This window comes from Rhodamnia argentea, chromosome 5 (genome assembly GCF_020921035.1).
Source record: "Rhodamnia argentea isolate NSW1041297 chromosome 5, ASM2092103v1, whole genome shotgun sequence".
Taxonomy (NCBI): Eukaryota; Viridiplantae; Streptophyta; class Magnoliopsida; order Myrtales; family Myrtaceae; genus Rhodamnia; species Rhodamnia argentea.
This window is the reverse complement of record NC_063154.1, coordinates 3,500,102-3,526,793: the sequence shown is the minus strand read 5'-3', so window position 1 is coordinate 3,526,793 and position 26,692 is coordinate 3,500,102. Positions and strand designations below refer to the sequence as shown.

Here is a 26,692-nt window from a genome sequence, read left to right as displayed (position 1 = left end):
GTGAATTTTACGATGATTTCTTCACATCGTAGACATGTCGTAGGTGACTACCATGTGGTCCTCGGTCGAATTTCCAAGATTTGAGATTCACAAGTTATTAACATATCATTAGCTGTTGTGCATGTATGGTCACGTGGATGGGGTATAGCAGGTAGGGCTGCCAAAAACACCCGACCCGGGAAAATTTCCGTGCTTTCGAATCGGGTGTCAATATTATTCAGAGAAATGGTCATAAATTGGATATTTTATTTGATTCGTTTCGGTTTTCGGTCATGAACGCCGAACCCTTGGTGAATTTTAATTGTTTCGGTTCGGTTTTCGGTCATGAACACCAAATCCTACGCCGACTCTTCGACTGGCTCATATAATTTGTGTGACTGTCTATTCTACGATCTCAAATCGTGAAACTGCCAACTTTCTAATTTGAATCTTATTTACTCCAAAGCACGACAGCATAGCCCGACCACATAACATATGTAATCCATGGCGGACTGATGTTGGGATTTTTTGTGTAATGGAACGACATTAGGATATATGCAACAGTTTCCACCGTCCATACCCTCTCTACAAATTCGAGCCCGACTTCATTTTATAACAACAAAAAACCCAACGCAAAAAAAAAAAAAAAAGAACAAAAATAGAAAAACGAGGGTGCTTCCCGCCAAATTTGAATCTTGGCAATCGAAGAAGAAGAGGAAGAAGAGGAGGAGGAGAAAAGTCCACCCAGATCCTTTTACCTCCTCTTGTTCTTGCTTCCCAGCAGCAGGGAGATGTAGAACAAGATGCGGAACAAGAAGCCCCACGCCACCGTCACCCACAGGCAGCTCCACTTGCTCAGATCCGTCACCCCCTGCTGCTGCAGGATGTCGGTCCCCGTCGTCAGGCACGTCGACGCCGTGATGTTCATCCCCAGCGTGCTGCTGATCGACTGCAGCAGCCTCAGCTTCACCGTCTCCGGCACCGCCCCGAGCGGCGTGTTGTCGAAGATCTGGACCCCCTTCACGAAGCACTTGGCCGGGTCCTGGAACTCGTTCTGCAAAACCCCCTCGTATGGGTACTTCACCAGGGACAGGTAGTGGAACCAGATCCAGTAGGGCGGGATGCGGTCCCGGTTGATGAAGAAGCCGCTGAAGAGGAGGAAGTAGGCGAGGATCGCCACGACGATGGTGTACCCGAGCATCACGTGCGGGACCACCCCCGACAGGAAGGTCACGAAGGAGCTGCCTGCCCAGAAGGAGGCCAAGATGATGAAGAAGTAGAAGAGGAAGCCCGAGAGCCCCCCGTCGAGCCCTACCGCGAAGAAGGTCGTGGCCGAGAAGGCGAGCGAGAGGAACACCAGCGAGGGCAGCGCGGTGAGCGAGTGCGAAAGCACGTAGGATGACCGCCGGTACGCATTGTATGCCGTCTCCCTCATGAAGATGTACCGCTCCTGGAGGAACACGGGGAGCGCGTCGGCGCAGGTGTAGAAGGTCGTGGACATGGCGAAGGCGAAGAAGCCGAGCCGCTCCTGGACGCCCTTGGGGGAGTTGTCTAGCTGCCAGAACATGGTGGCGAGGATGAACCCCGTGATGAGGACGGCGCCAAGCCGGATACCAAAAAGCTCCGGCATACGCCGCGAGTTGGTCACGGACCGCTTGGACAGGACCGCCATCTCGATCCAGAAAGGGTTGGCGAAGGTGGGGACCATGGAGGTCGGGCTCACGTCGTTCGTTGCGCCGGAGACCAGCTTCCCACGTGAGATGCTGGCGCTGATCGCCTCCTTCAGGGACAGCCCGTTGCGGTCGGGCTCCGAGTTTCCGGTAGCTTGCTTCATGCTCTGCCATGACTTGTTGAACTCGACGAGGCTCTTGGTGCCGCCAGGGGACCCCTCGAGCTCCCGGATCAGGTCGAGCGCGAACTCAGTCCGGTTCTCGTTTTCTGGGATTGGGTGGCCGAACTCCGAAAAGAAGAGTGGAAGGCTTGAGGGGGAGCCGCTGTACACGGTCTGGCCGCGGGAGAGAAAGAGCAGGCGGTCAAGGAGGCCAAGGATGCGGTAGCTGGGCTGGTGCACCGTCATGACCACGATGCTCCCGCTCTGGGCGATCCGCTGCAGCACCTTTACCACCATGTAGGCGCTAGTCGAGTCGAGTCCCGAGGTCGGCTCGTCGAGGAAGAGGATGATCGGGTCATGGATGATGTCAGTCCCAATGGAGACACGCCGCCGCTCCCCGCCGGAGACTCCTCGGTGGCCCTCGTCGCCGATCACCGTCTTCGCCGCGTTCCGCAGGCCCAGTTGGTCGATCAGGGCCTGGACCCGCATCCGCTTCTTCGACTTGGACAGCGTCCGGGGGAGGCGGAACTCGGCTGCGAACATCAGCGTCTCCTCCACCGTGAGCATCGGGAAGAGGAGGTCATCCTGCATCACGTACGCCGATATCACTTTCAACAGCCTCGACTCGAGCGCCTCCCCATTCAGGGTCACGCTCCCCTTCAGGCTTCCCTTCGCGATCCGGTTCGCGAGCGCGTCAACAAGCGTCGACTTCCCGGAGCCGCTGGCCCCAAGGACGGCGAGGATCTCGCCGTCGCGGGCCTCGCCTGAGATGTCGTTGAGCAGGACCTTGCTCCGGGTGAAGAGGCTCTCCCCGGCGACAGGGTCCTCGACGGCGGCGGAGCCGAGGCGGCTACGGCTCCGGGGGAGGAGGGAGGAGAGGGTGACCTTGCGGCGAACCTTCACGCTGTAGGTGAGGTTGTTGAACTGGAGGACGAAGGGGAGGGAGCGCGGCTCGAGGCTGGCATCGCTGGGGTCGACGTCGAGGGCGCTGTGGTGGACGGGCGTCTCGCCGCCGTCGCCAGTGGCCTCCTTGCGGGCGTCGCCGACGCGCTTGAGGAGCTGAGCGAGGGTCGGCGAGGGGGCGGGGGCGGCGCGGGGGAGGTCGTGGAGCTCCATGGCGTTGGAGAAGAAGAGGCGGGAGGGTCTGGCGGGCGGGAGACTCGGAACGACAATGCGAGACATGGAACGGGATGGACGGACCCCTCGTTTTTATATCCAAGCACGCATCCAGAAGGGCGATGGAGAGGGAAGGAGTGTGATGAAGAAGAACACCGACCGTCGCCGCGAGAGCGAGAGGGACGGCTGCGGGGTTAACGGCGTGATGGGCGAGGGCTCATGGAGTGACGGCGTTAGAGAGAGAGAGAGAGAGACTGTGTGTGGGCGCGCTTTTTTTGGGGGTGAAAATAGGAGAGAGAGCATATATATACAACAAGACATTCACATGGGGGGAAGTGCATGGGGGTGTGATTGCACAGTGTTTCTGGGGGTGGGGGGAGGTGAGAGAAAGGTCACCTACATCCTCCTAATCTCATGTCCATACGTCTTTCTTTTCTCCCATACGCCACCTGGCCTCTTCCCATTGGCCAACCCTGACCCCGCGACACGTGGCGTAATGGGTGTTGGGAAGACTCTCGGGTCGATTACTTACAGCTCTCTCTCTCTCTCTTTTTTTTTTTTTTTTTTGCCCTTTGTCTTTTTTGGTCTTTTGGTGTGTGTGGAAAAAAGTTGGTAGGGTGTAGATCAACTGTGGGGGGGTCGTAACTCGCAATCTAAATAAACCTCTAGTAATGGGAAGGAGGCAAGCCATGCAATCGCAATCGCAATCACAGGTTGCCGAAAGTTTCTTCTTGCGGTTCAACATCATTTTGTTGTGGTTCTAATAATTTTCTGCAATTATGGTGTTTTTCTTTCGTAACAAAGAGTCGACATACGACATGATGTGTGGCCTCACGTAGTTTTTCGCATATTGATTATTACAAGCATTGCCTGCTTCTGAAAATTACAGCTCGGTAGAGATTAGCTAAAGTCAGACAACATAATCCAAAAAAAAGATAGACATCTCACTAAGATAAGCGGAGGCGGAGCGCTTTCTCTCCTTCCTTGTTTTCGGCCCTTTTTCCTCTGTTGGGGGTGGCCAAAGAAGCATGATGATTTGTTCATGGGATATGAGGGCATATTTAATGACGGATCAGAGCACACGACACCACGACTAAAGATACAACATATACAGAAAGCGCTAATTGTAAATGCGAAGTGCAAGTGAAGCCTTTTTCTTTGTGTTTGGCTTTTTTATTTGATACAAGGCGATGTGAAAGAATGGCTCGGCCGGCGATGATCGAATCCTAATGAATGTGAGGGTTGTGCTTTTGGTGAGTACATCGATGTCGTTGATAGACGAAGCTTTCTTTGGATAAAAATTGGGTAAGAATCGTGTCACATTGGCAGGGTAACTTCTTTCGATACCCCCTTACACCTTTTCCTTAGTTGAACATGTTCTTTTTGTCGCCCTTAGTTGAACTAGTTTAACGGCTAGGAAGACCCATTGGCCATCTATTTCTCTTTTCCTTTGGCGACAAGTCTCTACTTTCGATGATATAACTCCGAACATTTTGTCTCGTCCCGTCCGTTCCCTCTCTCTCAACTAAAGTCGTTCACTTATCTATGTAGTTAATCCTTGATGTATGCAAACGAATGCAAAAGGGGCTGGCTTAAAAAACAGAAAAGTCACGGAAAACAGAGGCACGATTCAATCATATCATAATGAGACCAACTTTTTAATCCATGATATAGACCTTTGTAACCTAAAAACTAAAAGGGAGTGAGTGGTTGATATAATTCTAAGTGTTGCATGGGATCGAGGTAACTCAAAGATCCAAAGGAATGCTAACCGCCCTTACTCGGGGATTAGGTCGTTTCTTTTGAGATAAAGACGGCAAATCGATCTCAAATAGGTTTGGCTTGCCGTCTGATAAGGGGAAGTCAAGAGTGGAACAAAGAGAAGAGTGGAACTGAGAAGATGGAAATGGAAAGTCATGGGCGTGTGCATTTGTTAGTTGATGCAGATGGGCCACTCCTTACCCAACCGCAAGCTAACTTTGTCACCTCTATAAATACAGAATCCAAAGTCAAAACTAACTCATAGGATCCTACATGTGCGCGCATGATGCACCACCTTCTTTTCGTCTCTAGGCCCTTTTCAGTCAAGCCTAGCCTTGATATCACTCCTTCCAGAAAACCACCTCTGCTTTTGCTTATTCACATGCACAGATATTTTTGGGAAGACGATGTTACCCATCAGTGTCATTGTTACGCACCTCTCTCTCTCTCTCTCTCTCTCTCTCTCAGATGATTATGGAGGTAAGCATGCATTCTAATGACCTCACCGAGGTTCTTCAGCACATGCCATGAACTAGCTCTGAGTGACTCTCAAACATCATCCACAAACAGGAGTAAATTATTCTACTTCCCTTGAAAACTCTCCTCTCCAGATGATTGTCGGGGTAAGCATAATGTTTCCACCCATTTCTCCTCAAGACAATGGCAAGATCGTACCCTCCCACCACCTGAGTTTTATCAGGTACATAATGTTTCCCCAGAACAAGCTAAAGCCGGCACCAGGGACATGATCCACACTTGAACCGAGGATTGCCCATCAATGTAGAATCATTGTTTCAAGAAAGAATAAGATTGACACAGGCAAAGGGTGTTTACCATTGGAATCCGATATTCATAGATCAAGCTCTCTCGACTAAAAACTATCAGGATGTCATAAAAGTTAGTTCCTCAGCCACTTCATCGATAAAGGAGGCCTAATATTTCTGTAAACCGTTGATGAAAAAGTCAAAAAAGAACAAAAAGAAAAGGACAAAAGAAAGAGGATGTGAAAGGTAAAAGGAATTCAGGAGGGGAAATAGAGCAAAAATATATCACATAGATTGACAACAGTCAAATATACTCCAGAAGAAAGAACCACAAGGCAGAACACAAATATCCATGAAGAGTATCTAGCTGAGCTCATCCTGAATTACGCAAGTTTATACCAGAAGCCCTTTGAGTAGAAGGTTCTTATTCATGGACATGAAAAAGATAAGCATCATAGAAAGGAGATCCATCTCATAATGAAGAGTACAAAATCAAATCAGTTATGACCTGCTCAGACGAAGACTAGCAAACCAGCTCATCATGAAGCACATCCCCCAATGGAAATACCTGCACGATTGATGTCTTCAATTTACATCTGATCGTCCGAAAAGTTGACAGCAAGATCCCAGTAATGACCCACACCGGCATCAGAGAAGACCTTTCTGGCAGCAGCTTCAGTGATGCACTCGTGAACGGTGAACCTATTGAAGCTTGCTTTTGCAACACTTCCTTGCCACACTAATACACACTTATTCACTGGTTTCTCCTCACTGTCATCTTCCTCTTCATCCTCCTCATTCACAGCAGCAGCCCAATTTATTCGCCGCAGCATTAGTTTGCCATATCTCTTGATAGACTTGCTTCCACCTTCAACAACGACAACACTTATCCCATCGGATATCACTGCACATCCCGTCAACCGGTTCTCTTGAGCATTGACATCGATTTTGAATCGGGTCTGCTTGTGTGAGAGATCATTAACCCTGTAGACAGAGACAATAGTTTCCAGTGTGCTGGGGTCATCAAAGAGCTTTTTCTCTTTCTTCTCCCTCCGCTCAGCAGGAGTTAGCTTACGAGCAATGTTCCTGTCCACATGAGCTTGTTCACGCTCAGCAGCTGCAGCACGAATTTCCCTTTCAAGCCGAGTGGGATCTTGAGTGGCTTCAGAACCAAGAACTTTCATTAAATTGCTCATCTTGACTTTCGGTTTCGGTGGTTCTATCAGGCCCTGTCTAATCATCTCTTGCCTATCCTTTTCCCTGGCTAACCGACGTTGTGTACGAAGTTTTTTCTGTTCCTTCTTGGTCAACTTTAACGGTTGAGGTGGTGGAGGGGCAGGCTCTGCTGGGGGCTCAATAGGACGAGGGTGTTCCACATATATAGTGATCTTGTCCATCTTCAGTTTATCATCAGCAATGATGCCATCAATTACTTCACCATAGTTACCAGCTTGCAGGAGAGGCAAATCCCTACATAGACACAAAAAGCTTGTAATGGAACTTCAAATAACATCAACCAGGACAATAATTTTCCAAAGGCTCGTTTGAGATTATAACGGAACCAGCCTTCCATACAAAGAGGTTGCACAAAGGACTTTAACAAACAAATCATTATTTTAGCCTATAGATCCACCATAAACAGTGAAATCTATTCTTGTGATTTGCGTTACAGGAGCCCAAGTGCTTTGGTGACATAAAATTATCCAGGTCCATCTTTCTAACTATTAGATTAGACCTTTTGGGACTAATAGTTTTCTGAAATCTTTGACCTATTTTTATTCTATTAAAATGGAAGGCCAAACTTAACCAGTAATTTGATGAAAGCTTTTTTCATAAAAACTTAACAATCAAGAAACTTGTAACTTTCATTTCGGTATCAAGTTTTGTGCTTAAGTCATCGACAGTCTCATCACAACAAAAGGGAGCACTATGATACTAGCAAAACATTCCAACAAAATTCCCCCCAAGAAAAGCAATGTCCTAAAAAGTTAGATCTGCAATATATGCATTAGATCGAGAGTTAAAGCAATTTCTTTTGGCATCATATTTGATTGGAATGAATACATTCAGCAAAAACGTAATAAAAATCTGACCCGATGGGCACATATAAAACAAATGGCACTAATACCATAACTCTGCACACATCAAGAAGAGTGATTGAGGTACAACAGGTTGCTTAAGAAACATTAATTGTCACAACATAGAATGCTCACTTACCACCACTCAATTTCAGGAATCATGTCTTTTGGTTTTTCCTTGGTAACGACTCTTTCTGACACCTCAATCAAATTAGGATTAATATCAGGTGCTGACTTTGCCTTTGCCAATTGGGCTTGCTTAGCTTTCTGTTCCTTTGCCCGAGCTTCTCCAAATTGACTCTAATCATAGGAAGAACTATGATGTTAAAATCTTTAAGAAGTGGCACAGGGATCAGAAAGATGAAACAAATAAGCACCTTTAACTTCATGATCTCCGCTTCTTTTGACCATTTGCCTTCTTCAACAAATAGAAAACTCATTCTCTTCGGTCTGAGAAGTTTGGTTTTATTGATACCCATCCTTTCATCAAAATGAGGATTCGATTCAGGATCAATATCCAGATCTGGTTTTAGAATTTGGAAGGCATCCTTCTTTTGTTTGTTGATGTTAACCTGAGAAAAATCATGGTAGTGAAGATAAGAGCACCAAAGATAGAAATCCAGATAGTAATAGCTAGAGATATAAGCGAAAAGCACCAGTCTACCTTCAGTGTGCTGAGGTTGCTTGGTTTTGAAATATTCACTAGATTTCCATGTTCATCTATCTCTCTGCCAAGTGCATCCAGACGTAAGACTGGGGCCTTGGTAGGCTTTTGGGGCAGAGATAGATCAGCTGCCACTTGCCCTGGAAATAAATTGATGAGAGGAGCAAACTGTGGATCCTGGCGAAATCCCATCTTTGCTGCAAGCTCCTGCGCTCGTTTTACAGCTTCATAGTTGGGTACACTTAACAAACCAGAAGCAGTTGGAACACCACTGGTAGGAGGGTTCACAGAGGATGCAGCATCAGCAGTAGGGAAGGACGATGAACTGGACGTGAAACCAGTTGATAAAGGCTTAGCAGAAGCCAAAGGAGAGGCATCCGTCCCCTCCTTTGGCACCTGGGTACCATCTGATACTGAATTTGCGCTTTTGTTTAGCTGCAGAAGACATTCACAATTCACAAGCACAAAACCATAGAATAAATAAAGGAGCTTAACTACAAAACCAGAAGAAAACTCAAAGCTATCTCTACAGGAGAACCTACCAAAGGAATTTTCTTCAGCTTTTCTGACAATTCCTTCTGCATTTGTAAAGCTTTCTTAGCTTTTGCTAAAGCATCAAGGGATAAACTTCCACTTTTTCCAGCTGCTGAAGATGTCCCATCTGTACTAGTTTTTCCAGGAACCTCATGAGATCCGGTAATACTAACTCCCTTATTTTCAGTTGTGGTAGAAATTGAAGATACCTTGGTAGGGAAGGGATGAGTAGAGGTTAGAGTGGAGCTAGGCAAAGTCCTTGATGTCATGGTGGGTGATTCAGGAGCCGCACCCTGATTTCGAAAACAAGTCAGGTCAATAGAGAAGACCAGCACAGTTTCCTCTTGCAAAAGGGTGAAAAATAAACGAACATGCAGCAAAGAAAGAAGGAACATGCAAAGAAGATTACTATACAAGCACTGTAAGAAGCCTGTCTTACAAGAAAATATACCATGGATAACCAGAATCTTCAATGACATAAACAATATAGTATACTGAAATAAGTCGAGCCATACAAGTTACTAATCATCCGACTTCGTGCGAGGACGTGCCAAACACGTGTCTGTGGCTATGATAAAAAGGGAACAACTAGGATAACAAGTAAAAGTCAAATTGCAAAGAAGTCTTGCATCGGCATCATTGCTGGTAGGCATTGGTGCCAGTCCCTCAAACCAGCAAATCAATTTAATAGCAGACACAGTTATCAGTCTCTAAATTTTTTAAAGAATGCACTCCATAACATCGAAAACCTAGATCTCATCCTCAGAATCACGCCTAAAGCACTTAATTAGTGAGAATTCTAGTAAATGAAATCCGAAATGAAAGAGCAACAAAACACCTCATTTGAATCTGCATGGTAAAAGCAGCGACCTAAGAGAACAAGAGGATACTTACATTTGCAGTGAATACACCGCCATTGGCAGTGCCGTCACCCCGACCATTACCGACTTCCTTCACCTTAACCTCATTCACATTAACAGTAACATTTGAACTCACATTCAGGCGGTTTCCGTCCTCTAAACCCTCCTGATTCACCTTATCCCCGAACTTCCTCCGCTCTCTCCTCTCCTCCCTCCGATCACCATTCGCATCCTCGAACCGTCTCCTCTGCTTTTTCTCCGTCTCGGAAACCCTATCTACCGTATCCTCTCCATCAATCCCGCCGTCCTCACTCCTCTCTCGCTCTTTCCTCTTGTGCCTCCTCTCCACCGACCCCTCCCTCGCGCGCGAATACTCATCGTGCCTCTCGCGCCTCGCTTCCCCGTACTTGGCCCTATCCCGGCTGCCTTCTCTCTCTCTCCTCGACTCGTAATCCCTCTCCCGCTTGCTCTCCCTGTCCCTGCTGCCTTCCCTCTCGTCCCCCAAGTCGCGCGACCTCTCGCGACGGAAGTCGCCGTCGCGATCGTGGTCGCCGCCGCCGCCGCCGCGGGAGTCGTGGGACCTCTCGCGGTCGTGAGAGCTCTCCCGATCTCCGCGCTTGGACTTGCGGTGGAGGTGCTGGTGGTGGTGGTGATCGGAGTCGCGGTGCTTGTCGTCGCGCGAGGAGCGCTTCTCATCGGATTCACGGCTCCGGTGCTTGTGGTCCCTCTCTTCCCTGGCGCGATGGCTCGATCTCTCCATTCTAGGGTTTCGCGAGAGTGGCTTTCCTCCCTTCGCACCCTCCCCTAGTCCCGTGTGCTCTACCGGGGTTCACTTCGGATTTGTGATGGATATGGAGGGGATCTCGGATGGGGATGGACCCTTACATGGACAAATTGGCCCAGCGCTCTCGAAATGGGTTTTAAAATGGACAGGCGATGGAGTTGTATTGCCGTTTGGGTGCGAGTTAGGGAAAAGGAGAATGCATTATGATAAAAATACAATTTTTCCTTAATTATAAGTAGATATCGAATAAGAGTGCAAGTTAGGAAAAAAAACAAATCATAAGTTAGGGGTAAAAATGTCAATTTATTCTTTTTTTAATTTTGTACCCAGGACGCTCCATCCTGACTTCTCAGCTTCTTCCTCCTCTTCTTATTCCTGTCCAAACCAATCTCTTTCTCTATTTTGTGCTATTTGCTTAATTTGACTCGTCATCTGCATTCACTCCCTCACTTGCACTCGTTATTGTACTCTTTCTATCTTCTGTTTAGTTTCCGTGTTTAACGTTTGACATTCTAGGTAGCACCGACACTCTTCGAGAGTCTTTATGTCGTATCCGACACTTTTCGACTTACAATCGACACATGGTCAGCACTCCAAACATGCCCACGATAAGTCTAGCATCCCAACACACTATTTTGACATGCATGAGATCATTTTTAAACATTTTCAAAAAGTTAGGGATAAAAAGGTCAATTTATCAAAAAATATATATATATACTTAAGTCATATATCCAACCATCCCAAAATTAATATACTAGCCAGCAAAAAGAAAAATCTAATTGTAAATCCCTAACATCAAAAGAGAATAAGAAACTCATTACTAATATTTTTATCTATATATTTTGTTTTGGTTGAACATTTTTTATATATATTTATCACGTATATACGTTTAATATACAATGTATCACAAAGTGTTGAAATTCTCTATTTTTTTTTTTATAAATGATGTCTCAACGCGTTGTGTTGTATTGCTTGTCGATACTACATAGTTGACACTCTCCTTTTCTTTCATACTTAGCCTCACAATTAAGAATTAACTTACTGTTGTCCCCGGTAAACAGAGATTAATTCCCCAAACACGCTCGGGATTTTTCCAGATCGACAAATGAGACGAAAATTTGCACTCTTACAAACAAACCACTTGGGATCTTTCAAAACAAGCCGGATGAGTTCGACAAGGAAATTCGGGTAAAAAAAAATCAAAGACGATAAGATTATTTAGAGATAAAAAAAAAAAAAAGGGTCTGCTCGACGAAGACAAAAAATGTTCTCGAACAAGTCACAAAGATGAAGACGAAGATGAAGGTGAACCGTGAATCATGCTGGACATAAACTCATTATTGTTTATTTTAATGAGAAAACATAAACGGACATAAAAAATTCCGAGAAAGATGTAGTAATTTTAATAATAACCAAATCAATAAGTAGATATATCGATATTGAATATCTCTTCTTATTGAGTACTGAAGACACAATTACAAATCAATACAATTATAACACAATTAAATAGGATGTGAGGTACTGAATCTCCTCAAGGCTATTAGTTCCGCTTACAGTGTTTTGCAGATTTGCGAATTTGCCCTCCAAAGTGCAACGCTGCGAACCTATTTATATTAGCCCTATACGAACAAGACGTGGTCGAACATTTCTCGAAACCGGCACACTAGGATATTGAAACAATTTCCGTAAACTAAAGACGATGTCTATTCCTCCTCTCTTTGTTCTAGTACAACACTCTGAGCCTGTTTATATTAGGGATGAGCGGTTCCCGATCCGGTCCGATTTCCATAAAAAATGGAGAACCAAACCGATGGTCTCGGTTCCCATTTTTCGAAATCGATGGTCCGATCGGGTTCCCGTGTGATTTAAAGGAATCTATGTTCGTGAAAAAATTATGCACCTATAACGTTAAAATCTCAACAACAATTTAATAACATTTCACGATATCCGATGGGGATAGACGCATTACGGTTAATGCATTAGACAATAACATTGGAAGCTCAAAAAGCAAAAGTGTGGGCTCACTACCCACAATCCAAGCTCAAAATGTACTGGACGCATTACCGAACAAAGTATGGAGCTGGTAAGAACACTACATTGCGTATGTAATAAAATAGGCCATCGAGACATACAAAGCTTTGTTTTTGGCCCCAAAGCACTAAATTCCAGAAACAACGAAGTATGGAACCGGTAAGTCAATACAAAACTAGTAAGGGCCAAGAAAAGAGAGCATTGAGCATTTACCTTGACAAGACGCGATTGTGGCCACGATTGACTAAAACAGAGCGAAAGAGGGAGGCGAGGGTCTAGACTCGAGCCGAGATCTTGAGCAAGAAATGTCGAGCAAGAGGAATGCGACGCGGGGCAAGTGAGATTGAGCGAGCCCAAAGATGTTGGAGGCGTTGAGCGCAGGCGCACGCACGCGTGAAAGGCGAAGGCTAAGCAATCGAGCTCCTAGGGTGAGGCATAGAGGCATGATCAACTACTGGGACTTGTGAGTCGCGAGAGAAGTGGAGATTGGAGGGCAAGAAAAGAGGTCTACGCATGAAATGAAGCAAAGCAAACCCTAAACCTAACAAGTAAACATTAAGTTTACTTTTAAAAAATTTAAAAAAGACCGGTTCCGTCCGATTCGGTCCTAGATCTTGGAATCGAGAACCGGACCGCCTAATCACTAGTTCCAATTTTAGGAATCGGGGACCGGACTAGATCCCTCTAAAATTGGGAACCGGACCATCGATCTCGATATGGTCCGAACGATTTTTTTTGCTCACCCCTTGTTTATATTAACACTATACGAACAAGATGTAGTTGAACACTTCTCGAAACCGGGATACTTGGAGATTGAAACAAGTCCGTAAACTAAAGAACGCCGTTTGTCCTTCCTCTCTTTCTTCTTTCCAAAGAAGATACTCGATTTCAATTTACAGTGTTATAAAATGAAAAGCCACGAATGAAAGGCCATGAACGAACATGTCCATTAAAAACAAATAAATCTGCCGCAGAAAACTAAAAGGGCACGATATGAAAAGACGTGTAACTGAAGAGACGCTCACTCATCCTAAAAAGGTATCCCACATATATTTGCAATGAAAAATATCTTGTCTTTTTCGCTTTCAAACTGTTTAGAGATTTTTTTTTTTTGGTCTAAAGACTGTTTAAAGATTAAAAGTTGAAAATTTATGCATAGATTAGATTGGACCGATGTGTTCTAAAATTGAATAAAATTGATCCTTATTGGTCCGATTCTCAATTCCAAAATTTTGGAACCCTAAGCCATAGGATCGGTTCGCATTTCTAGCTGAGGACTGGCCCATCTAAGAATCAAACACCAGCTGAGATCCGACCCATCTAAGATTTTTCTATTTTTTTGGTCAGACATCCAAGAATCGAACACCCCTAATATGTGGCACGGAGGGCTCGAGCGGACAATTGCGCCCCTAAAGAAAGGTCACGTGGGTCACGTGCCCGGTGCTCATCTTGGCAAAAGTCAACGTCTGGGGACATTGAAATCGATTGGGCGAGTTCACGGTGAAGATCGATAAATTTGAGAAATCAAGGGGTATTTCGCAATAAGTACCGAAAACTGGGCGGGCGAATGCAATTTGATCAGAAATGATGGCTACCTTAACGCGGTGGCGAGTCCAGTGACGAGAGTGACGACTGAGAAGAGACTAGTTGGTGGTGCAGATTAAGAAAGAAAGCTTTCCCTTCGAAACGACGTAGTTTCTCTCCTCGAGCTCCGTCTCGATCCTGGCTTGACTGCTTCGTCGTCTTCTTCTTCGTCTTCCCCAAGACCTGCTCTACATTTTCCCCTTTCTCATATCTCATCGTATCACACTGATCGACCTACTCCTTTGAGCCGAAACCTCTCTTCAGTCTCCTCGCATTCGCTCTCATCTCGCGCCAATATCCACCGCCCTCGAAGAAAAGAGGAAAAAAGTGAAAAAAAAGCCGACGATGTCGTGGTTTAGGTCAGCCGTGAGCAAAGCGGTGGAGGTCGGCAACAAGAACAACATCACTCGCGCCGTCAGGAACTACGCCGACTCCGTGGTCCACCACGCCGGTCAGGCCGTCTCTGAAGGAGCCAAGATCCTGCAAGATCGCATGGTATCGTATTGTTCTCGAGCTATTGCGTAAGCGTGCTTGTTTTGGAAATTCAATTTGATCAGATTTCGTCGGACAAGCTAAATTTTAGCTGCCGTTTCCTTCCGTTCAGTTAGTTACTACCGCGCAGTCGCGTGCGCGCTTTAAGTTTCCGGTCTTGCGATTATTGTGTTCGAGGAAATCTTTTGGCGCATATCATTGTGCTTGTCTTCTCGACGTCTATAGCAGGTTTTTGCTTAATTTGAAGAGGTTCTGGTTTTACTGCTCTCCTATTTTAGCAATGCTATATGTAATTGATGCTACCGCCAGTATGATTGTTTAGCTGCAAGTTTTGCTTTATCCAAGCGTGGGACCCTTAAAGCAAGTACATTAGAAGTTGCTACACCTCCTAGAAAGACAATCTCGTTAAGTAGATATTATTACTGTTGCTGTCGTTTATGTAGCACAACAATTGTTTCACTTTAAGATTTCAGCAGTAATTGATATCCTGAACTAGTTTGGTATCTCTTTTGTGGGAAAATTAGGAGGGGCCTATTTGCAATTTAACTTATTCAAGTTGCATTGAACAATTAGGGGCCTCGAAATTTTAAAAGTGTGAAGAATACAGTGAAAAGATTGGAAGATGCTGCTGTTTCATACAGAGGTCCTGAAAGAGTTCAGTTACTTAAAAGATGGGTGGCTGTGCTCAAGGATGTTGAAAAATCATATGGAGGTACTGCTGAAGAGAAAGAAAAGAACCTCGAGCAGAATCTTGCTCCTGATGAAGCGCAGGATAGTCCAAAAAGTCTGTCAATGGTAAGCAAGCAGTGTGTTATACAGCATATGTCCTCCTCTTTCTGTCTCTCTTAATTTTAGCCTGAGTGTGTTGCTAGTTGTTTTCTACTCTGCTTCCACTGGAAAAAAACATGCTTCCTGTGCTCACGGTGCTTCTAAGGACCGAGCATTCTGTAGCTTGATATTCTAAGTTCATATGACTATGAGTGTTAAGGAAGCAGGATTTTGATGGTGTGGTGTGACTACGTATTCTGGGATGGTTCCATGACTGAACAGAGTATTGCTGAAACTAATTAAGTCCCATGTCTTGCAACGGAGGGAGTGGGGAGTGGTTTATCTTTTTCTGCCATGTTATTCTATAAGGAAGCACAAGTTTCAAAGGTTTGGATTAAATCCTTTAATTTATTCTCAGTCAAGTGAGTTTCCCACATCCTTCTTTTACATGCTTCTGCTCCAAATGAAATCATAGAGATGATACTGCCAGTGGACATATGTCTTTAGTACTTTTGAGCTGAAATTCAATAAAGATGGATGACATTAATTGGATGAACTATTGATAGTATTTAGTTTATCTTGTCTTATTTACTTGCCTGTGACCTTTCCTTACCATCATAGGTTCTCTATTATGATCCTGATGTTGGGGGCAAACCGATGAATTTTCGTGATGTTTTTCTTCAGAGTCAGGCTTTGGAGGGCATTATTTTATCCATGGTACGTTTTCTATTTATATACTATTTGTTCGTGTAGCATAAGTGGCGTGATGTGAAGAATGGTCTTTCGAACATAAGATGCCATGTTACAATCATTTAGTAAATAAGCAAAGACAATACTTTGATGAAGCTTTAGGTAAGTCATTAGAATATCAAAGCAAATGAAGCAACAATGGGACATTGGTTTAAGTAAACTTTTGTTTTAAATTTGATTTGGGGTTGGCTTTACTGTTTTGAGGTTTCAAGTGCTTTTCCAATTATTACTAGAGTTTACTGTCAACCGGTTGTGTTTGTTCAGATTCTTGAAGCTCCAAATGAGGAAGAGGTTGCTTTGCTCCTTGACATGTTTGGGTGAGTATATGCACCATGCCAACTGGCACAATATCTCAATATCTTGTTCTGAGTTATGCACTTCCCCATCATAGGAGCTTCAACTTTCTGGTTCTTGGTATCATAATGTGCTATTGTTTAAAACTCATTGAGATACTGGTTTTTGTGTTGTTGAGTTATCTGTAACTTGAGCCGATGATTCTCCTTTTAAGTTATGTACAAACGAGTAACTCTGGATCTTTTAGCATAGGTTTATTTCCGAAGTACTTTAAGGTTTTCTTTGTGATGCAGGCTGTGTCTTACTGGAGGAAAGGAAGTTCATAACGCTATTGTGAGCAGTATACAGGATTTGGCACAAGCTTTCTCGGGTTATCGAGATGAAGTGTTGGTAATTTTTCCTGTAAACAAATCTTGTAGCCTCTAGAAATTATCTGCCAACGGGATGTGCAATGGCTCTGGTCCTCTGGTTTAACTTTCACAATTTTATCTGTTTTGGGGTGATTATGTTAACCCTATCCCACAAATACTTGCTTTGCTTTAGCTCTTAGGATGACTATTTAACTGATTTAATCTTTGTGACAATCAGATTTTTTTTTTTACCAACCTAAAACAGCCTCCTTAGTCCCTCCATTCTCTGTCCTTCTGCCTTTTGACCCGTGTGCAGGGTTGTAATTGAACAGAGTTTCACAAGAAAATAACTTTGGCAATCGAAGTTGGGACAACCTTAAAGTAAATGAGTTTTCAATCTCTAGTTAAATGTAACGAAGAGAGACTGATGTTGCATTTTGTACAGCAGAATGTAATGGGATCAGAGAAGTGAATGGAATGGAATTGAATGATGATTTTAATATCTTTGTTTTGTTAATTGTGGGAATTTGTGTGATGAGGATTCTTGTGTTTGGCTGTAAGAAAAAAAAATTTGTCAGAATTAATTGAATGAGAATTTTTGAATAAATTTAAGTTATATTGTACTTGCATTGGTACAACAATTGAAATTTCTTAAGAACATTAATTGTTTCAGTAATCAAATTATCCTTATTGTACTTTATAATATAATATAGAAAAAGTAATTGAAGCATTTTACCCATTGTATATGACTACACCAATTAGTAATAAATAATTTCGCATGACATAAGTTTCAGTTATACATTTTTTTGGTTAAAAAAGGAAAGGAATGGTGATTTGGAGCCTCTCTTTGTTCAAGTGGTGGAGTGGGCATTTCGTGTGTAATGCCCATACTATTGCACCAGGGCAAACCAAACACAACATAATTAGTTATTAGGGTGGTACGAACTTAAGTTTCTGGTGTGTGCTGAAATTCAAAACTGATACCACACGGTTGGTTTATAATATTAGCATCCGACTTGCTTTGTCCTTGTGATGTTCATGAGTCATCCCTGTTTGCTCCTATATATTTGGTGTGTGATTGCTTTTTGTTATAATTTGTTTGTCCAGGTGAAGCGAGAGGAACTGCTTCAGTTTGCACAGAGTGCCATTTCAGGCTTAAAAGTAAATTCTGATCTTGGAAGGTATGCTAATGAGGAGGCTGACAACCTTCTTATATACTCTTGAGGGGCTTCACATTGAGATGTCTAGTCAACTAATGGTTGGTCTATGTATATCAATACTATAGAACTTATTAGGGGTCGTGCGGTTTTGCTCACATCCCATGTACTTTCTTCCTATGGCGACCAACTTTAATGTACTTGTTCACCCAATTTGAGCTGGTCATCTCTCTTTAGACAAAGTTTTGTTAACTGTTTGGTTTCCAAAACCATATAGCCATACTTCCTTTTGGGAACTCAAACCAGTTAAAGTTTCTTCCCTGACCTACTAACTTGGTTACATGGACAGAATGGAAGTACTAGTCTCTGTGGCTTTTTTTTAGGGCCAAGATTGATGTTATTGAAATCTCTAATTGTAAAGTTTAACATGGCTTTGGGGGCTTTGAGGTCTCATCAGTATACTCATTGCTCTCCTACTTGAGTAAGGCATTAAATTTGGCGTCCATGTGATACTATGAGATGTTCAAGGCCTCAATTTTTAGTGTTGGAAAGCCTTTATTTGATTGTCATGAAGTTTTCCAAACCTGATGGCTGGCTTCTAGATGACTTAGGGATAATTTTTATTCTTGTATGGTGGTTTCGTTAGTCACATCTAAATTGCGAGTCTACTGCCGTGGGCACCTTCCTCGTAAGTTTGAGTTGACTTTCCATCTGAAAAAATATCCCTAAATGCCCCTCTCTGCTTTCTGATATTCATTTACTCTACCTCAAGATTAATAACATATTAGCGTTATTTATCAGCTTGTGAGACTGTGTTTAGGAGTTTTTACCGTGCTTTCACCTGGTTTTTGGTTACAGAATAGATGCTGAAACCTCTAGACTAAAGAAAAAACTTGACGAACTGAGTGTTTCCCAGAAGGCTTCCAGTGCAGACAGTGATGGAGCACCTGGAGAGGCAACTTTAACCACCATAGTGGTAAGTTGCTTTGTCCTATGGAACTTTCTCCTGTTGACGACTAGGCTTTCTTAATCAATCTGCACAAAACTATTGTGGGGTTAATTGGACTCGTTTGGTTTTAAATTTGGTTCTTGTTTTGTGCCATAACATTTGCTTTGCACATCTTGGATAAGACGGTGTCTTTGATGATGTTGTAAACCTTACTGATAGACAGAGAAATGAGTTACTAACTCTTATGTTTATTTTCCTGTAGGAGTTGAAAGAAGCTCTTGCAAAAATCCGAGTCTGTTCAAGGATGGAAGGGCTTCTGCTAAAGAAAAAGAATTTAAATAATGGAGATTCTTCGGAGATTCATGCCCAAAAGGTCTGGATCAATGTGCATTGTCAACTATGTGCGATGAAAGTCTTATAATCGAAGCCCGATGCTCATATAATTTCTAAATTAGTCCCCTTCTAGTTGTGTGGTGTTGATGATTTGATGCACAATGTAGGATTATTGTCATAGACACAGGAAGTGTATGTTGTCATGAAAATTTCACGACGGTGTTGGTGTTTCATGTTCTGGTATGCCTAAATGAAAAATGAACTAGTCAATCCCTTGTGACATAAGGTTGCAACTGAGTGAATTATTGGCCCTTTCACTAAACAAAAACTATGATTGTGATGGCAACAAACAAAGAATACAGTCTCTTCCCAATAGATGGAGTTGGCAGTGGGGTTTTAACCGACTTCCTAACCATTGTCCTTGTTGGGGAAGCTCCGCAGGAAGTTTATGCCTTCATGATGGGGAGATTTAAGAGGAAGCCCATAAGTTCAGCCAATTTACAACCTAGGTGGACCCATTTGCATTCAAAAGCTTAAGCCATTAAGTTATGGGCAACTAGGTATTATCAATTGCTTCTTTTGGTCCAATGGGGGACTTCTTTCTTACTTCACTCGCATGCTCAACAGTCCTTTCTTGAGCATCAAATCTTCGGAAAAATCCAAGTACTTGAGTTCTTTCTTTAAAGTTTTCGTCTATTTCTATTTGGGGCTGTTCCTACGTAATTTAATTTGCACCTCAATAATGAAGTTGCATCTTCACCCTGGATAATTTTTAAGGTTGTTTTGCTTGTCTAAACTACCTAAGATGGGCTTCCCTTCTTATATCATTTTCAATTAACACAATTGTGTTCCTGGGGTAGACTTAGGTTTAAACATTCGTTTTTGCCCAAGCATCCAGTGAAGCCTTTTGCTCATTCTTCTGCTGTTTGGATTATGGCATTACTGTTAAGCTACCTTCTTTGGCTCTGGTAATACCATGTCCTTTTCTGCCTATGCCTTCGCCACTTCACCATGTTACTATTGCTCCTTCGGTTTCCACCCCAACCACAGGATCATTGCTGGCTTTTTTCATCACTATCCCCCCAACCATCAAGGAGTAACCATAGACAATATGAGTTTACCTACAATATCATATTGCTTCAAGTACCCATTTGACCATGACATCACTTCCAGCTAGCGGCACCTCATGATAAGAGAGTTTTAAATTGAAGGGTGACATCAGGCGAGGAAAGGTTTAGAGCAATTACCAACCCTCTTCATTGTCTGTTTACCCCTTTCCAATGCTTCCTTGTGTGTTGATGCATACTTTGGGTTATAAGTTTTCCGTTTTTCTTTAAACACAGCGAAGTACTGTGCACTGTTTTTTTTTGGCCCGGGCTTTCTGATTTTGCCACAATTTTCTGGAACATATGAGCAGGTTGATAAGTTGAAGGTCTTGTCAGAGTCTCTTGCCAGCTCAGTGACAAAAGCTGAAAAGCGCATTTCAGACCACAGGCAAGAGATTTAGTCTTATCATACACGTGCCTTTTCCTAATTTGTAGTTTGACATCATTTGTGTTAGTGCTTGATGTGGTTTGCTCATGGGTCCATGCTAAGTATAATTCTTGAAAATGAAGTCAAAAGGCAAAATTTACGGGACTAACATTATTTCAAGGTGCTCAGCTGATGAAGTAAGGGAAATCAAGAAAACGGCGTTTTTGTAGATTTCTTTGTCAATATAAACAAGAGGAAACTGTATAACATGAGCATATAATTTATTATTGACGTACTGTGAAGTACTTTGGATTATGTAAAGGGTTCCACACTTTTAATTGGTCAGTTCTGACATGCTCTCCTCACTCATGACAGAAGCTCCTTCTAATGGTTTAAATTTCATTTGTGAGCATATTATGTGATTTAGATCTCACACAATTTCTTTTTTTTTTTTTTTGGGGGGGGGGTGGGGGCAATCTTTTGGTAGGCCCAACCCCTGTGATTAGTTATCTTGCTAGTTTGTTGTTCTACCCTTTGCAGTTTCTTTGCCTTTTTGAAATTCATCCATCAATCATGAGTTCTGTTGGGAGCAATTTTTTATTTAAGCAACCTAGCTCTTATCCCTATAGAATTAAAAGACCAATTCTTTGACAACATTTCTCTTCAATTTCTCATTTGATACTTTGGTCATGCCAACCACAATACGTTATCTATTTTTAAATAGTGAAATCTTGTTCATAAATTCGCATAAACAACCTTTGCCTTTAGTCTTTCTGTGGCCTATTCTAAGTTGGAGTAATGTTTTGGGAAAGTATGGTCTTGTGTGTTTGTTGTTTTGCTTAATATTCTAGATGGAGAAGAAGAAAGTAGTCCTTTCTACCACTATCCCCCAAGATTTCTAAAGGACGCATGTGGTTGGGCCTGGTCCTCCCTTTTATCTTTCTGCACTGGGCTTGGGCGTGTTTTTATTATAATTGGCCAGGCCAGCTTTAAGCAGGCATTAAAGTCTACACAACGGGTGTACTCTGCAACTGCTCTAGTGCTTTTGAGTATGAATTGGTATTCTCTGTTAGGTTTTTCATTTTTCTTTGGTTTATCGAACCTGATAATGTCCTCAAATTTTCAGTGTTATAAGGAATTTGTTTTTTAATTTTTGTTCAGCCTCTTTTCAGCCTCAGTTCAAAAGATGCAAGAAACCCGCTTTGATTTAAAATAAGCATTTTGTCATCTCATGTATGCGAGCTTAATAAGTCAAACAGCTTTTCTCTTCAATTGCATGTAGAAATATATAGTCTTCCTTAGTACCCATATAAAATCTGGCATGTGTGTAGATTTGTTGGATAGGGAGCTAAATTTCTTGCTCTATCAATAGGCCATCAAGTATCATACTCCCACCATATCAAAGATCTCCGGTAATCAGGGATAGTATGAATTTTTATCTTGTGATGTTTATCTGGAAAGCTTTAGGATATGAGAAGCTAGAATGTAGAGACTATAAGTTCTAGTTGCTGCCTTTCCTGTAATTTGTTGTTGATGACACTAAGAGTGTAGGATACTTAAATATATACTGGAATGTCATTGCGGGCTGATTTATGGTTAGTTGTTAGTGAATGTTAATTACATCATATGCCTTTTTATCAGATCACAGAAAGATGAAGCATTACAAGTTCGTGCGGCTAAGGCTAGTGAAGTCGGTGAGAAAGAGAAGGTGATCTGGTTCTAGAGCACATTTCTATTGTCTAAATTTCTAATACAAACACACAACAAGAAGCTGGTGTCCTAGTCTCTATCTGGGACCATAATGAGTATTTCCAATTGTAGTATTCTTGTTGTGAAATTTAGTTTGTGAACTTTTTCCTACTTGATGTTTATTTTACCAGTTTAGTGTCCGCTTGTTGTTGCTTTAGAAAAATGAGTTTTTGAATGGTGCATCTGTGTAGCATCTGTTTATAGTCTTTTTGCTCTTATTATCAGTATGCGAGAGAATCTCTTCAGTTGAATGTTTTACTGAATTATATGCTTCGTATCTCTTAGAGGGGCAGAACCAAGATAGAGTTAGTGATCTGTAAGCTTTATATGCTTCCTTTTCTAATTTTGGACTTCTATTCTATAAGTACCAGTAATCTATCTGCCGAGTTGACCATCCTTTTGTCCGAGTCTTGTCTCTTTTATACAGCTATGAAAAGTTCCTATGTTTTACCCTCAGGAAATTGCATCTGAGATTTCTGGACTTGAGAAACAAAGAGATCAGCTTGAGGCTGAATTGAAAAAGGTTCTCTCTCTCTCTCTCTCTCTCTCTCAAATGTATATTTAGACAAAGATTTCAGAGAATAGACTATTATCGCCTCTTTTTGCTCATTGAATTTTGATCGACTTGCTATTGATGTGGTGCCATATGATGAGTCTTCCTGAACGATTATACCATACATTTATAGTCCTTTATGAGGCCTTCTTATATATTTCACTCTGGCTATTCAAAAGTTGTCCCTGGTTATTGCATATCAAATTAGTTTGGATTTTGAAGTTCTATTTGGGTAATCTGTGATCATCTTGCACAATATATTGATGTCTTCAATTTGACTGGACAAGGACGAACTTGCCTTCATTGTAGGTTTGCAATATGAGTAGGGTTGATGGGTATATGATATCTCATGGTGCCTATTCACAAAAAGTCGCATCAATGCAGTCCAAGACACAACCATGTCTGTTGATAATGGTTTTGCTTGCATAATGAGCTGTGTGGATGTAATTTCTACTTATGATTGCACACCTATTTCTACTAAAGATGCCCTTATGATTTGGTGCGTGAGTACTTTTTGACAATCTAATCAGCATAAGCTCTAGGGGGGATAAATGGACTTTGCTTGATAAATGATCCCTTTGTGTGACTAAAAAGTAGATCTTTGGTTTGTTCCTAGGTTTATTCTACTTTCAGAGAAAAGATGTGGAAAATGGCAACTGTTGTTTTCGAACTTGATTAATGGAAGGCTGAAAATTGACTTACTTTAGATTCTGGTCAACTCCATCTAATCAGTCTGTGTATGTGTTTGTTCTCTTGTAAATCTGTAATTACCGTGCTTTCCTTTTTCATTTAATGGAAACTTTGATGACTGGCACATTTGTAGGTTAATATCTCCTTGGCTGCTGCTCAAGCTCGCCTTCGTAATATTATGGAAGAGAGAGACCAATTTGATGAAGCAAACAATCAAATTGTTGTGCACTTGAAAACTAAGGTTTTGGCTATGTTGTTTGATTTGATTTTAGAGTTTCCTTTATTATTATTGAACTACCTTTTGACTTTCTGTTGATTGTACTTTAGGAAGATGAGCTGTCAAAAACCATCACATCATGTAAGGTTGAAGCTGAGGTTCTCAGTACATGGATTAATTTTCTGGAAGATACTTGGGTTCTCCAATGCTCATATGCAGAAGTGAGGGAGAAGCTGGTCAAGTATGGACTTCAGATTCTCTCTCTCTCTCGTCATTTAGGTTCTCTTTGTGCTTTTGTTTCCAACTTGAGGGTTTTTTGGCATAATTAAAAAGTGCAGTATTGCTATCTTATCACCTATATCCATCTTTACACGAGATATTTTTGGTTTTCAACTGGTACTCATAGCGATGAATTGGAGAGACATGAGGACTATTTTGTGAACTTGGCTGTTCAGCTCCTCTCCACTTACAAGGTACTTTATATGTTCTGATTTTCTAAGTGCCGTTATCCAAGCAGAATCTTGTAGGAGCTTTCGTTTTCTTTTCTTCTTGAAGGAGCTTAATCTATCCGCACATTCTCTTCTTCTCATCCACAACCTTGCAATCATCCTTTCTGAAAAATTTGTTATGATTTGCAGAAAGAGCTGGGACCTGCTATAATTCGTATTGAAAAATTTGTGGAGAATTTAAAGAACTTGAGTGAAGGGTAATTCAATTAACATAACAAGTTGTTTATGATACATTTTGACTTGTCAAGTATGTAATCTGCCTTGGATACTTTACAGTTCTGATGTCATTTCTAGTGCGGGAAATGAGGAGTCTAAAACAGTTCACCCCAGGAAACATCTTGAGGAGGAGTATTTAGATTATGAAGCCAAGGTACAATTCTGTTTGGCATTCTAACCTTTCTTGGTTGGGTAGTAGATCATGCTTTACTGTAGAAACTGTGCAAATGTCGGTACTTGCGCTGTCATCTTGTAGCTTTGGTCTTGCCCTAACTTTTCTTTTTTGCCCATTCTTGCCTAAGTTAAATGAGCAATTCGTGCTGCAAATATGATAATCTACATTTTTTGCCTGTCCGGTTGGTGCTATTGTCTGTTTATCTAATTTACGTGAAGTGATATATTTGCTGATAGGTCTGTATCAAATTTAGACTTAACTCGGTGTCATGTGTATGTTAATGACCCCTTGAGCAACATGCATACTTTTTTCTTGAAATAGCTTTATTCAGTTTTATCCTTTATGTCTTATAGTCTCTCCTCGATTTTATTGCCTTCAAGGTGCTATTTTGAATCTTCTATGAATCAGCCAATATGGTCATCCTACTCATATTTTCGGTGTACACCCTGTTCTAAACCAAAAATCCGTTAAAAGAGATCATTACATCTCCATCTGTCATTTCAGATCGTAACGACATTCAGTGTAGTGGATAATATGAAGGAGCAATTCTATACTCAACGAAGTGAAATATCAAGGTTAATAATTCTGCCGCTGTCTTTCATAACTGGATTCTTTCTGTCCTGTTGTTTGAATTCCTCATCTCACAGAAACAGGAACTTCTGCAACTTTCTGATTCAGGAAAGACGACCAGAAAGTGAAGGAGTTATTTGATGACATTGAAAAGTTGAGAGCAGAATTCGAATCTATTGAGAGACCCAATCTGGAAATGGAGACCCCAACCCCCAAGGAAGAAACTCCTCGAGAGACGCAATCTGCAGTACTGCCAGATTCTGTGACACAGAGTGACGAGACTCCAAAAACCAACGTAATTAAGCATCGTGAGTCTCCTGTGTCAAATGCAGAGCCAGTGCTAGACACTGAAGCAGAATTAGCCAAGTTGGAGTCCGAGTTTGGGAAGGTGAGTAAGGACTATTCAACAGAGGAGATTGGTGGCTGGGAGTTTGACGAGCTTGAAAGAGAGCTGAGATCTGGCGATTGAGCGACCAGTAACTACAAGTCTAAAGCTATCATCTATGTGAAAAGTGGTTTTTCCTAAGGAAATCCTAATGAAAATGCTTCATACTGTACAACTATGGATCTCGTCTCTCGAAAGCTGCAGGAGCAGCCTTACAAACTTTAAATTTATTCATTCTTCTGTAAATTCCTGGAATGTAAGATGTAACCTAGTACTCGTTGGAGATCCCCGTATGGAAGTACTATATTGTTTAGGTTAAAGAAACACGAATCCTTTGCCAGATCCTTGGATGATCCTCCTTGTTTCTATGAAGCAACGATCTAGTGCTGGTCGAGCTACAGACGTCGACGTGATACCACATTGCATCTTGCACCGCTCATGGCTTTCGATTTTGGTCAAAGTTGTGGTCTAAACTGCTTGGCTGCTCCAAAGTGGGGTTGGATTTTATCTCTGAAGTTGCCCGGTGTGGACCTCCCGTGCCTGCCGCCCTCTCTCTTTACAAGAGGGAAGTAGAAAATCACGAAACGTGGGGCACCGAGATTGTTGTTTTGATATTTTATGGCAAAAGGTCCTCCCGATATGGAAGTTGGAGCTTGTATCATCTTTCGCGGAGCGTCATCATTGCGCAGGGGCCTTGCTTGCTCAGGAAATGAGGGTACAAAAGGAAGTGGATTTACTGGAAAATCTCTTTGACAAAAAGCCAAAGCCCTAAAGTTGACCCCCCCGGGAAAAAGGTTGGATTGGAGCTGCTTGAGCCCTATTCAATGCTGCAATTGTCATGCTTTTTGTTCCTGCTGGGGGGATACCCGGCAATGGAGACCCCCTTCAATCGAGATGGAGAGGGTCCGCCTTGTCAATCCTTGGGTCTGCTCGAACCATAGTAGGTGTCCAGATATTCTGGTGGTGGTGGGTCATTCCAATGGAACAAGTTGTGGCTTCCATTTACCCGTCTCCTCATTTGCGTTTTGCCCCCAAAGTAAAGATTTGGTAAATTCTTGGTTCTCTTTCCAAATGAA

General features: G+C 42.5%; 3 protein-coding genes across 6 annotated transcripts; 1 reads left to right on the top strand and 2 right to left on the bottom strand.

Annotated features, from left to right (window-relative positions):
• Window positions 1-499: 499 nt before the first annotated feature.
• On the bottom strand, window positions 500-3,199 carry LOC115752044 (ABC transporter G family member 6-like). Its single transcript, XM_030690077.2, has one exon. It carries the CDS (start codon window positions 2,990-2,992, stop codon window positions 734-736), a length of 2,259 nt encoding a protein of 752 aa, XP_030545937.1. The 5' UTR covers window positions 2,993-3,199; the 3' UTR covers window positions 500-733.
• Window positions 3,200-5,717: 2,518 nt separating this feature from the next.
• On the bottom strand, window positions 5,718-10,532 carry LOC115752024 (protein RDM16). 4 transcript variants are annotated; one of them, XM_048278416.1, is made up of 7 exons: window positions 9,622-10,532; window positions 8,736-9,020; window positions 8,194-8,628; window positions 7,907-8,101; window positions 7,669-7,829; window positions 6,020-6,921; window positions 5,718-5,858 (listed from the first exon to the last, which is right to left on the bottom strand). In XM_048278416.1, exons 1-6 carry the CDS (start codon window positions 10,345-10,347, stop codon window positions 6,042-6,044), a joined length of 2,682 nt encoding a protein of 893 aa, XP_048134373.1. In that variant the 5' UTR covers window positions 10,348-10,532; the 3' UTR covers window positions 5,718-5,858; window positions 6,020-6,041. The 4 variants fall into 4 exon arrangements, with proteins under 4 accessions (XP_048134373.1, XP_030545909.2, XP_030545918.2 ...); XM_030690049.2 differs by lacking the exon at window positions 5,718-5,858 and having other exon boundaries at window positions 5,865-6,921; XM_030690058.2 differs by lacking the exon at window positions 5,718-5,858 and having other exon boundaries at window positions 5,865-6,921; window positions 8,736-8,936.
• Window positions 10,006-25,956, top strand: LOC115752051 (uveal autoantigen with coiled-coil domains and ankyrin repeats). Its single transcript, XM_030690091.2, has 19 exons — window positions 10,006-10,031; window positions 14,274-14,481; window positions 15,052-15,273; window positions 15,868-15,963; window positions 16,261-16,313; window positions 16,584-16,680; window positions 17,748-17,821; window positions 18,656-18,773; window positions 19,009-19,119; window positions 20,497-20,573; window positions 22,194-22,260; window positions 22,759-22,824; window positions 23,678-23,785; window positions 23,872-24,002; window positions 24,168-24,234; window positions 24,400-24,467; window positions 24,547-24,640; window positions 25,166-25,236; window positions 25,340-25,956. The coding sequence occupies exons 2-19, from the start codon at window positions 14,332-14,334 to the stop codon at window positions 25,698-25,700; spliced, it is 2,031 nt and encodes a 676-aa protein (XP_030545951.2). The 5' UTR covers window positions 10,006-10,031; window positions 14,274-14,331; the 3' UTR covers window positions 25,701-25,956.
• The last annotated feature ends 736 nt before the right edge of the window (window positions 25,957-26,692 follow it).

Bases quoted from the DNA above. Each gene is read 5' to 3' on its own strand.
- LOC115752044 (XM_030690077.2), bottom strand. From the start codon at position 2,992: ATGTCTCGCATTGTCGTTCCGAGTCTCCCGCCCGCCAGACCCTCCCGC.
- LOC115752024 (XM_048278416.1), bottom strand. From the start codon at position 10,347: ATGGAGAGATCGAGCCATCGCGCCAGGGAAGAGAGGGACCACAAGCAC. The intron at 7,830-7,906 runs GTGCTTATTTGT...TCCTATGATTAG, and splicing joins CGGAGATCATGAAGTTAAAG to AGTCAATTTGGAGAAGCTCG. The intron at 6,922-7,668 runs GTAAGTGAGCAT...GTGTCTATGTAG, and splicing joins ATTCCTGAAATTGAGTGGTG to GGATTTGCCTCTCCTGCAAG.
- LOC115752051 (XM_030690091.2), top strand. From the start codon at position 14,332: ATGTCGTGGTTTAGGTCAGCCGTGAGCAAAGCGGTGGAGGTCGGCAAC. The intron at 17,822-18,655 runs GTATGCTAATGA...TTTTGGTTACAG, and splicing joins GTAAATTCTGATCTTGGAAG to AATAGATGCTGAAACCTCTA. The intron at 22,261-22,758 runs GTGATCTGGTTC...TTTTACCCTCAG, and splicing joins AAGTCGGTGAGAAAGAGAAG to GAAATTGCATCTGAGATTTC.